The sequence below is a fragment of the Myxocyprinus asiaticus genome, chromosome 2, assembly GCF_019703515.2.
Source record: "Myxocyprinus asiaticus isolate MX2 ecotype Aquarium Trade chromosome 2, UBuf_Myxa_2, whole genome shotgun sequence".
NCBI lineage: Eukaryota > Metazoa > Chordata > Actinopteri > Cypriniformes > Catostomidae > Myxocyprinus > Myxocyprinus asiaticus.
The window spans coordinates 26,272,280-26,284,704 of NC_059345.1; the positions used below are offsets into that span (position 1 = coordinate 26,272,280).

The 12,425-nt window shown below is 35.7% G+C and overlaps 1 protein-coding gene across 6 annotated transcripts in view; it reads left to right on the forward strand.

The window, feature by feature from the left end:
- Nucleotides 1-4,597, forward strand: part of LOC127413679 (arrestin red cell) — a 61,522-nt gene extending 56,925 nt beyond the window's left edge. For 5 of the 6 annotated variants that reach the window (XM_051651002.1, XM_051651001.1, XM_051651006.1 and 2 more), the window contains 2 exons: nucleotides 910-964; nucleotides 1,048-4,597. In XM_051651002.1, the coding sequence (XP_051506962.1) occupies nucleotides 910-964; nucleotides 1,048-1,141 (149 nt within the window). In that variant the 3' untranslated portion in view covers nucleotides 1,142-4,597. The remainder of the gene's footprint in view (nucleotides 1-909; nucleotides 965-1,047) is intronic. The other variant, XR_007892677.1, reaches the window with a different exon arrangement.
- The last annotated feature ends 7,828 nt before the right edge of the window (nucleotides 4,598-12,425 follow it).

Sequence of the window (12,425 nt, forward strand, 5' to 3'; positions counted from 1 at the left end):
TTGTATCGGAATGCACTTCACTTCTACTGGTTGATTTTGATTTTGAAAAATTAATTTAGTGAAATACAAAAAAATTTAACCAAAAACATTTCTAAATTCAAATTACACTTCAAACAAAACAAAAATATAATCAAAATAACGAAGTGGTCAAATAAATTATACCAAATCCAAACATTTTATTCTGTCCCTTTCACCGGCCCCTTTTGCAGTGACTTAAAAATCACTCTACGACAACAGGTGGAAAATACCAATACAAATTTAATCATAAATACAATTGTAAATATAAACATAATAATAATAATTGAAAAATAAACCATGACCTATAGATAGTTTAACATAAATCTTATAAATATTTGTTCCATAAAACAAACAGTTACAACTCCGATCGTCATGGACATAATTTGATGTTCCACTGTATTTTCAGAGTTTGAACATTAACTTTATTACCACCGGCTAGAGGAATCTCCCAACTGCAAATGCAGGAACTGACTTTAGACTTTGCGCTGAGACAAGACCTGCTTTTGAAACGTCTTAGCGCAATGACATATTTCACTGTAAATTATCATACTGCGCTTTGCGGCACTTCATTTACATACAACACACCCCTAGTTTGCGTGCATACACCCAAAAATAGTGCAAAAACTTCCACCCATTTGCGGATAAATTGGATAAGTTGTGGCGCACGATCGAAGCGCATAGCGCACTCACGAAAATAGAGCCCCATGTGTGTAATTTCTGCGCCACTATTGAAAAAATATTTACTATTTTCAAACATTGGTGGAGCAAAGTTATATCTGGCCCAGTCGGCTTCTCAAACAAACAGAATGCAATTCCTTTAAATCATCTTTTCCATTTGCGCACATAGTAATTCATATGTTTTTTTTTTTTACTATTCCCTTTGTTTCACAGCTGTTCCAGAGACGGATGTACCTGTGGATGCCAACCTCATAGAGTTTGAAACAAAGTCAGTTGACTTTGTGTCTTTTGATAACAAGATGCTTGCTTAGGTGTCTGCATAACCTAACATTTGCCTCTCTTTGTCTTCAGTAATTTCTCACAGGATGATGACTTTGTGTTTGAGGACTTTGCGAGGCTCAGGCTGAAGGGAATGAAAGATGAAGAGGATGACCACTTCTGCTAACGCCTCCCCCCTCCACATAGATGACACCACATCTGAAGGAAGGGGAACAGGGGTGGAATGTCAACCTGCCAGTACTTTCATACCTCTGCTCCACTGGGCCCATCTGATATTGTGGAGCACTTACTGATATTTTCAAAGCCTCCTTTCTTTCGTTCTTTTTCTTTCTTTCTTTCCCTCTGTTCTCTTTCGTTTGGCTCCCTTCCTCACCATTTTGTCATCTGTGATGTGGTCCTTGTATTGACCTTGGTTTCTATGGTCATATGAGCCACTTCACTCTGGTGCTTATATGTTGGACAGAAAGATATTTAGGGAGAAGAAAACAGTGATGAACTGGGTCATCTAGACATCAATGTATAATATTGTTGGTGGGCAAAGGGTCCATTGATTCAGGAGTGACTTTTGTTTTCTTTTTTCTTTCTTTTCTCTTGTCATCAAATTCCCACTTATATATCAAGTGGGCATTAATAGCTATATAACGATGACATACTGTATGTTCCATGTTATTACATTGTACAGTACATACACTGTTCATAGACACCAAAGGGAAGTTGAGTTTGGTGTTATTCCACTTTCCTAGGCCCGTAATCCAATCCATCCATACCTGCTCGCAGCTTTTATGTTATAGCTATGTAAAATGTATACACATCATAAAAATATGTAGTAACACTTTTCTGTGCACTTGTTGTGCACGCAATACTCAAACAATTAAGGATGTGGCATTTTAGTGAAAGAGTAGTTGGCAAAGCGCATTGGGACACAAGCATCTGATTTATAATGTAAATTTTAACATTTATTCCACATGTTGAGTTGTAGAATATGTACACACTGCTACAGGTCTTCAGTGCGAAATTAGCTTGTAGCTAACTCAAGAGGCCGGGGACAGACTTTGAGAATTTCAGATGCCTGAAATATTTGTATGTGCTACGTAAGAATGAATTCCTCATTATTTGTGCCTGCCAAACTTTATTTGACAAAATGTGATGATTTATAAAGTTGCTTGTAAGTTAAGCTCAGTTTATTTGAAAATGACATGCTCATTCCATGTTTTAGTTCACAGGAACTGATAATGTAACCATTGGACTGCCAGAAATATTTTGATGATGGTTATTTTAAATCTCAGTTGTAGCATGATTTTCAGGAAATTTACTTTTAGTCATTCTCCCAGGATCAAGCTTTTCCTTTTGACCTTCTGCATAGTTTACTACTGAACAATGGCAAATTTACTTATGTTACAACCTGTACATGGAAGTAACATTTTGTAATGAACAAAATGGAGCTCCCATTGATGGACAAAAAGATATCTTTAAAATAAACGTTTGCTTTGTTTAAAGCACCCGTACAACCATGGAGCATACTTGCCAGTGAGCATACTTACATTAGATTTCAACTTTGTTGTGCCCTCTAGTTATTCCTGTTTTTCTGTTTTGTCTGCTAAACCACAGATGCCAGCACAAGGAATCTGAGATAATTTAAAATGATTTCAGGGATATTTTAAATGAAATCTATTTCAGCAGAGATGACTCTTAATATCCTTACAGCCCTATAGAACGTCACATGGCTTTGCAGGAGATCCTAACACTACACATTTTGGATGTCTCCCTTATTTGACATAATTCAGATCAAGGAGCATTCTACTAATGAGATAATCAGTAGAAGATGTGTTGGATAATGGAGACATCCAAAATGTGTAGTGTTAGTGGTACTTCAGGAAAGGATTGATAAACACTGGAGTAGAGGATTGATAGATCAAAGGCAGCTGATAAGTTTATATGAAGTTCCTACTCATTTTCATTCTGTTACTATCACAAAACCTGACAAGACGTTTACATCTTATTTTAAATTCAAAGTATTTTTGTGAACGCTTGAAAAAGCTTGATCAACTAGCCAGAAATTTCCTACTGAAATCTTACACTGTATATATTATAATGGTCTATGGAATTTGTACACACATTACTGTCAGAAGATACCCATGTCCAGTAAAATCAGCTGTGAAATCTGGGTCACAAGGAGGATGTTTAGGTGGTGGTTTTGATTTCGGACTGGTTTCCTCTGCAGCCCAGCAGCTGATTGATTGATTCATTCAGTCTGGCTCTGTCCAGAAAACAGGGAGTGATTAGCATAAAGTGCTGAGTGATACTCAAAATGTAATGCAGACAAGCATACATTTTATAGAGGAAGCCTCTTTTCAAGGACTAATATGAAGACCCGAAAATGCTGTGATCTCCGATTTAGTATTTTGTCATATACTGTATGACTTAGCAAACCGCATTACGAAACTAGTTTTAAAAAAGTTGTCCCAATACATCCCTGTGTTCAATGATGTAAGGCTTTATATTTGATAAGACTGGCACATTGTGGAAACAATCAAGTTGTGTAGAACTTGGCTTAACACTGATCTGAAATCACTCTGGCATGCGCAATTTCAAAAATAAGTTATACAGAGGAATGTATCAGGAATATTTGCACACTAGAGAGTAATGCAAGTTCTAAACCAACTCCAATAGATCACTTGTTGCATAGATCAACATGATCATACAGTGAGACCGTTTGATGTATTGAATTCTATATAAGTATTTTTATTGTCTTTGCTCTATTAACAATGTAATGCCTTATTTGACACATGTTGATACATGGCAATCTCCCATGTCTCCATTAGCTGGATTAAAGCTGTGCATGCATTCTAGAGGAGCCTGTAGGCTTTGAGAATGCTTTACTATTGTAATAGCGTGACCATCTTAATGAAAATTTTTGCTTTGGTGATCTGGATGGAGCCTGTTATGTCTAAGTATAAAAAGACAAGTATAATTATTTGCAGATTTATTTGCGTCTAAGGAGACCACACACTTTAATGTTGGTTTATTGCTTATCAAGGACCATGTCAGACTGTCTTTTTTAAAAGGAGGATGTTAAAGCTAGTTCTCACTATTAAAACTGATATTAAGCAAATAAACAAACATGCTTTCTGGTAAATTAATAAATTCACTATAAAGTAAGATTTAAAAGATGTATAAATGAATTCCAATATACTGTTTAAGCAGTGTTATTTTAGCCGATAGAAAGTAATTAAAATTCAAAGAAAAACGTTTTTGAAAACCACAAAAATATTTGAAATACATGCTGCCTCTTTATTTTGTATTGCATTTAGAACACGGGGTATAAGAAAAAAAAAAAGTTTACTTTGGTCTAATAAGTGTGTGTGTGCGTGCGTGCATGTACATTATTAGCAGGTACATTATTACAGTTATTCTCCTAAAAGCCCCTCAAACAAACTTATATTCTAGATGTAGTATTGCAGTAAATGTGTTCGGATTTTGATGCACTCCACAATTTTTTTTATTTTTTTTGGAAGAACAAGACATACAAACAAAGGACGTCCATATCAAAATACATATGAAATAAGGGTTACAGTTTGTATTAAAATAAATAAAAATCTAAATAAAAAAATACACAATGTAATTTCCAATTCCCAGTCTTCAATTATATTCGACTGTTTAGTGTAAATGTTGTCTTGAAGTAAAACTGTAGATGTCAGTTCCTTATTGTTTATATTTGACCAAACGTAGCCCTATGCAGACACTCTTCTTTTTTCAAGTTTGGCTATTCCAATCATTTTTGTGAGGACCTATATTATTGATACACCATACAGTGGCATTCTAGAAAATTGGGTGATTTTAACTTTTTTGCAGCTTACACATTTGGGTTAGGCCCTTTTCTATTCCAGCTCGACAATTCCTCTGTGCACAAAGCAAGGTCCATATAGAAATTGTTTACTGAGTCTTGACTGGCCTGCACAAAGCACATACCTGAACCCCACTCAAAACCTTTGAGATTAATCGAACCGTCTACAATGCCAAACATCAGTGCCTGACCTTGCTGATGCTCTTTTCTGAATGTGTGAGCAAATCCCTGCATCCATGTTCCAACATCTAGTTAACAGAACTCCCAGAGGAGTGGAAGCTGTTATAAAAGCCATATGGGGAGTGATTAATGGCCATGCTTTTAAAAAATTGTTTACAACAAGATAAAAGAGCGTCAGTGAGGTCAGGCACTGGTGTTGGGGCCCGGCTCTCTGCTGGTATTACAGTTCATCCCAAAGGTGTAGGTCCACACAAGACTTAGCCAACCATTTATTCATGGGTCTCGCACTGTGCACCAGGGCATTGACATTTTGAGAAAATATCCCTCCCCAACTCTTGCAACAAAGTTGGAAGCACATAATTCTCTAGAATGTCACTGTATGATGCAGCATTAAGATTTGTTTTACTGTAGGGTGACTAGACGTCCCCGTTTTTCCGGAGAGTTCAAGACAGCGTTCATAGTGAAATATTACATTGCAAGAAAGCCCGAGCAGCAAAGCCTACCGTGTTTTGTTTATTCTGAGCAACAGAGGGGGCTGCTTGCTATAGCAGCTTCAATCCATTCGTCTTCCTTTACTGATTACTTGGTCGGGCCAGTTTTGCCATTAAGAACTGGACCAGGCAATTGAAGAGAATTATCATCATTGCTATAAGCTTCAAAATAAGGCACATACTAGCTGTTTATGTTGTAAAGTTATATTGTTATGTATTTTATTACAGGTTCTGAATTTGGCGTGGGATTGTATTGCACAGTGTAAAACGTTCCTGAAAGTTTAGCCTTCATAATGCAGGAATTCCTACACAGACCGCACAAACTATAACATGCTAGTGAAAAGTAGTCAAATGAATCCCCGCAGATGAACAAATAAAATCAATAATTTTATCTTTAATCAGTGTGTGTTGTGTGTATACGCTATCACACTAAAAATATTCACACACTAAAGGAAACACCTTCTCACATATTTACTCATTTGTTGTATTAACATATAGCCTACCTGAAATAAATGTAAAAAAAAAAAAAAAAAAAAAAAAGAATATGACATTAATAACATGGGAAAAATAAATTAAAATGTATAATAAAATATCTGCAAAGAAATCTACAGTAAGTCAGTACATTACAGCATAGATTTGCACCTTGCAGGGAAACATAATGCATAAGAATTGATCAAAATAAAAGCTGATAATTAAGTCCATATGAGATACGCAAACAGGTAAAATATTATCATTATTATACAATATTGAATATCTTTGTGTCATATGATAAAATACGTTTTAGATGCTAAATATTTACATTCTTCACTGTATTCCATGAAATGATGAAGATGCTCAAAGGTCAGGACCCCTGTGCTGTGGAGTCAGCTGCAATAGTTCCTCATTGTTTATACAAGTTTGTTTAGTTCACTTTTATGCCACAATGTCATCAGTACAGCATAGAAAAGAATGAACTTATTGAAGATGAAACAGATGAGCACTAAAAATGATTAACTATACCTTCGTGTTTGAATTTCATTGAGACATAGACAACAGTATTCAACAGAGCATGATATAAAAAAAATATTTCTATGATTTGTTCACTTTTATTTTTGCCAGATCAACTTCAATTTACTAATTTGTTCAGATAACATAACAATCTGTGTTTTCTACCACCCCTGGAGTCGCGAGTTCGAATGCAGGGTTTGCTGAGTGACTCCAGCCAGGTCTCCTAAGCAACCAAATTGGCCCGTTTGTTAGGAAGGGTAGAGTCACATGGGATAACCTCCTCGTGGTCGTGAATAGTGGTTCTCACTTTCAATGGGGTGTGTGGTAAGTTGTGCGTGGATCGCAGAGAGTAGCATGAGCCTCCACATGATGTGAGTCTCCGCAGTGTCATGCACAGCGAGCTACGTGATAAGATGCGCGGATTGACTGTCTCAGAAGCGGAGGCAACTGAAACTTGTCCTCTGCCACCCAGATTGAAGTGAGTAACCGCGCCACCACGAGGACCTACTAAGTAATGGGAATTGGGCATTCCAAATTGGGAGAAAAGGGGATAAAAAAAATAATTAAAAAAAAGAATCTGTGTTTTTATTGAGTAAACTAATGGCACAATGGCAATGCATTGATATAATGTTAAAAAATCAAAATAAAAATATAAAAAAAACAAATATTCCACTAATTGTTAGTTTACTAGACCTTTTTATTAAAATGATTATTTATTTTATTTTGTTTATCAATTTTTATTTTAAATAAACTAAAAATGTTAAGGCAACCAGGTTACTTACTTTTTTAAGTTTAGCCAAAATAATTTCTTACAGTGCATAGTTCAGCACATTACCACACTGACCATGGTCAAAATACATAAAATCCGATTTGTCCCATAAAATATAAAATTTCAATGACCTATTGAACACTGAACTTGAAATGTCCCCGTTTTTCATTTCAGAAATCTGGTCACCTTAAGTTACTGGAATAGCCAAACTAGTTAATTTGGCTATATATTGTATAAGGCTGGAAATCGATTCCAAAAAGAATCAATTCCGAGGCGTTGGGAATCGAGAATCGACTCGAAACGTTGTACTCTTTATGGGGAAACCGGTTGATATTTTTGGACTGTGTTTATTTCCTCGACCACTGAACTACACATTTCAGAAGCCTAACAGCACTAATGCAATTTACAAAAGGATTATAAAATGACTGCATCTTAACGATCATCAGCCTGATTCTGAGTCTTTTGTATTCCGACAGCATCTAAATCCACTCCGTTTGTTCACCTGTATGAAGTACACAAGCCCTTCAACATATATGCTTTCCACACCTGTATAGTCTACTGTTTTTTATTTTAATTAAAAAAATATATATATTTATTTATTTATTTATTTATTTTGCTTTGGATTAAACTTTTAATCAACATGCCAAATTTGTGACAGTAAGTTGGCATACAATAACAACTTCCCCGATGGTACAACACAAGTGCAACAAGAAGATGGCAGAGTTGAGTCAGCTTCCCAGTTCACATCAATAAATCCGTATGTTAACGTTTAAATATGTGCTGCACTTATAAAAGCGACAATCTAACGCTTCTCTACTCGTTCTCGACATTTTTAATGTTTTAAAACCTTTTGCATATATATATATATATATATATTTTTTTTAATGTTTTAAAACCTTTTGCATATATATATATATATTTGTTTTTGTTTTTTTTTTTGTTTTTTTTTTTGTTAGACTACATTTTACAAAATTTTATATTAAAATTATTATATGAAAGAAAAAAAAATGACGTTATAAAATGTATATTTTTTAGATTGTATGAAATAAACCAGTACAATAACTTGGATTTTTAAATAAAACTGAAGTGTGTATTGTTTGGACATTTTAGTCAGTGTACAAACGGTAGTGGACAATTACTGTACACTATAATATAAACCTCTTTCCAAAGAAGAACTCATGAGTGACAACAGACAGTTCCAATGTAGGTTCAATTGTGCTTTTAATATTATATGCGGTAGTTGTTTGAAATACAGGCGCATTACTCAAACTTCCCACAAATTTATCTCATGGGAACAGGGCGGATTATGACTAGCAAGGGCCCTGCGGATGATGGGGTGCATTCCATTCAGAAGTGATCATCCCTACACCCTACTTCCTTCAGTGACTTTACCCTCCATTGTGAGAGCTTCGATGGGTTGAAAGGAGTTGGGCTCAAAAATAGTAGTCATTTTTTGGGAAATTCTGTTTGGAACGGCCCTACAGCTTGGCTACCAATATCATTCTGCCATCGAAAAACCTTGCTAAAGCATCATTTAAGCCTTTTCAAAGTGTCCAAAAATCCCCTAGACTACATTACATTGACAGAATATTGAAATGATGCGCATGGAAACTTTCACCAGGTGACAGTACATCTCATTCATATCGTAATGATGAAGAGGCTTTGGAAAGTCATGTATCAAATATGAAACGCGCGGCATAATAAGATTAAAGAGTTGCTCAAAAAAATTAATTAGAAACAGGAAGGCATAAGTGTCCTGTAAGAGGGCTGGGAGCCCTCATAGTCACAGGGCCCTGTTGAGGGGGCCTTGTAGAAGCTCTGGGGTCCACATATTTAAGCATATATAAACATTTGTTTTCAAAGTTGATGGGCCGCAAGACCTTGCAGCCCAGGGCCCCCCCCCCGAGGGTCAAGGGCCCCTGAGCCCTGGCCACATTGGCGCCGTCCGTAATTCACCTAGCATGGGATTGAAGCATTGTGCTTTGGTATGTGCATACAGGCCCTGATTTAATATTAGAATGGATTTATTAATAGTAAATGTCATTCATGATATTATAAATAGTGCAAAGAATGCTTAGTAGTGCGCTGTTTATTATGAGATATAACTTTACCTCCCGTTATTTTCGGAATCGACTCTTGGAATTGATTCCAAAACCAGTAATCGGAATCGGAGTAGTTTCCTAAATTTCTGGAATCGAACAGCCCTAATTTTGTATTTAAGAGAGACTCAAAAGTATGGCGAGTGGATAGTGCCACTTTAAAGGCTTCCCGGGAGAAGGAGCAGTCTACCTTTCCGAGGGCGGCGTATATCAGAAATTTATTTAAAAAAATTATACGTGTACTAAGTACGTCATCTCCAGGTACATCGCCTTAAAACAGGTCTGACACACACATCGTCTCAGGTACGTCGCCTTAAAACACGTCTGACACACATGTCCTCTCCAGGTAAAAAAAAAAAAAAAAAAAAAAAAAGTAGTTTCCAGGTAGCTACGTCAATGTGTTTTGTGTGTGTGAAGTTTGCATTAGTATATTTATTTGTTATAGGCTATTGCTTTTATTTAGTTATTTAGCAATAGTGCATACTAATAATGGCGTTGAGCCTTTTTATTTAATATCAAATGTTAACTCCAACTTTGGCATCTCTAACTACACATATCGCAATAAATACATTGGACTCTTGAATAAGATGGCATCTTGCTTACTAAACTTGTAGGTTAGATCATTCATAATTTTACTAGTCTGCATTTGCACACAGGAGGCATGAGGTCTGCCTTTCCTCATGGAATTTAATGGCCAGCACTCTTTACTGAGCAAGAGGGAAGTCTTTGTGATGTAATGTCAGCTGTGATGGTTGTTGTCTGTAAATCCAAATTCTGAATTGAAGTCCTTTGGCTGTAATTCAGGTTTGTTCATCTGTAACAATTTTGTATTTCATCTGTGTGTAAGTGCTGGTAAAGAAATACTGTGGTATATGATAATATTGTAACAAATTTATCAGCAACCAATTTGATTTGTCATTTTATCTTTGGAATTCAGTACAATTACAACAACCCCTTTGGTGTCCAAATATATGTGTCAGCTTGATCATTTCTCAACCCAGTTCCTCAGAATTTCCAAAAACAAAGGAGGAACAGGGGCACAGAAGAGTGTTCTGTTTGTTTCTCACCAAACCCAATCATATGACTTCATAACACTCAGATTATACAGAAGGAGTCACATGGAATTATTTGATGATGCTTTTGAAGCTTCAGAAGATATGGGCACCACTTACTGTCATTGTATGGACAGAGAAACCAGCAGGACAAACTGGCCAAAACAAACCTTTTGAGTTCAGATATAAAATAAATAAACATAAGGGATTTGAACAACATGAGGTTGAGTAAATAACGACTGGACTTTCCATTTTTGGGTGAACGATCCCTTTAAACCTTGGTTTATATGCTCTGGAATGTTAATATGCACATGATTCATACCGTTTTAATTTCAGGGCTTGTTCGTAACTTTACTGCATTTCTCAGAAGCATCAGAGTTGTCATTCATGCAGTAGGCGCAACTGTGACATCCAAGATTATTTTGTAGCTTTCCTGTAGCAAAGCTTCTGGTTTAGGACCAATTGTTTGTTTTCTTGTACTGGTTCCTGGTATTTTGAGGCCCTCACAGATGCTGTTGTAGAATTAAATTCAGCCAATGAATAGATTGACAAACTTGACTCTTGTAGAAATAATGCAGTGGGATATTCTGTGTGTTGCTATTTAAAGAAAGTTATAGAGGTACAGGAATAAATCTGAAAATCAAAATGCGAACTTGTGTGTTAATTCTGCTGAACACTGCTCATTTGTCACATTTCCAGAATGCCACCATCGAACAGAAAACGTGAATGCGTCTAGAGGACACTTGCTGCTTACCTGAATGAAGACCCCTCAAAACTCGTAAGGGAGTACATGGTAATTTATTTAAATTAAAATTGAATGTTTCCCTAAAACAAACTCCCCCTTTCACCCCTGGTCTGTTGTTAATTTTCTTTTTGTATTTGACCTTTTTCTTTTAGGATATTTCCCATGATGAAGCCCTAACATTTATGCACAAGACCACCCTTGGAATCTATGTGGTCTCTTTGTGGACTTTTGAAGTGTATTCTCATTGACTTCTGGCTTTCTCTAAGTGCATCTTGGAATAATTGAAGAAAAAAAATCAGCAGTCCCTTTCTTTTGCAATCTGCCTCCTTTAAATTGGAAAAAAAGCAGCTAACAATGCATCAGTTGTTCAAAAAAAGACCAATATTTAAAGGACATGGTAACATGGTCATACTTGAAACAAATATACTAGACAATAAAGCAGTGTCAATTTTTCATTCTTAACTTTATTCCTGAAATTGAGCAAGAAGAGTACAAACAGTGCCTTCAAGTGATGACATTTAAAAACAGCAAAATACTGAGTCAACAAGAATAAATTAGAATTGGGGGGAAAAGAACACAATAAAATAAACAAATAAATTTGACATGGTAGAGGTTGAAAATTGTTAAATATGTGATATGCATTATAAATATTAATGGTTTTGATAGTTTTCTAAAAATCAATGAAATTAGCCATTGTGTTTAACATAAGGAAGCAAAAAATGATATCTTTGAGAGACATAGAAAAGTCTTGTATAATAAGTCTCAAAATATATGTTCCACAGAAGAAAGAAAGTCATACAGGTTTGGAACGACATGAAGAGGAGTAAATGATGACATAATCTTCTTGTTTGGGTGAACTATCCCTTTAAGTAAAAGTACAAAAGTATTAGCATATATACTTACAACATCAAGAGTAAAAGTTCAGAATGGCACAGTCCAGAATATTATATATTACTGGATTAAAGATGAACACATAAATTCAATAATTATAAAGTTGTTGCTAGTAATGGTGGGCTCATTTTAATGACTTTATATTACTTAGTAAAATTACAGCTCTGCTGAAGATGTAATTCGCAATGTCACCTGTGACTGTGTATATACCAGATGTGACAATAGCACATCAGTTTGCCTTCAGGACTTTCTAGCAGAAAGACTTTCTAACACATGGTTGAAATTGTGAAAGGGTCCAGTATCTAAAACTAACCAAACTGCGACTGAAAACCGAAAATAAAATGTCCATAAGTTCTGGCTACAAATAAGACAGGAAATCCAGCCTCCTGAAT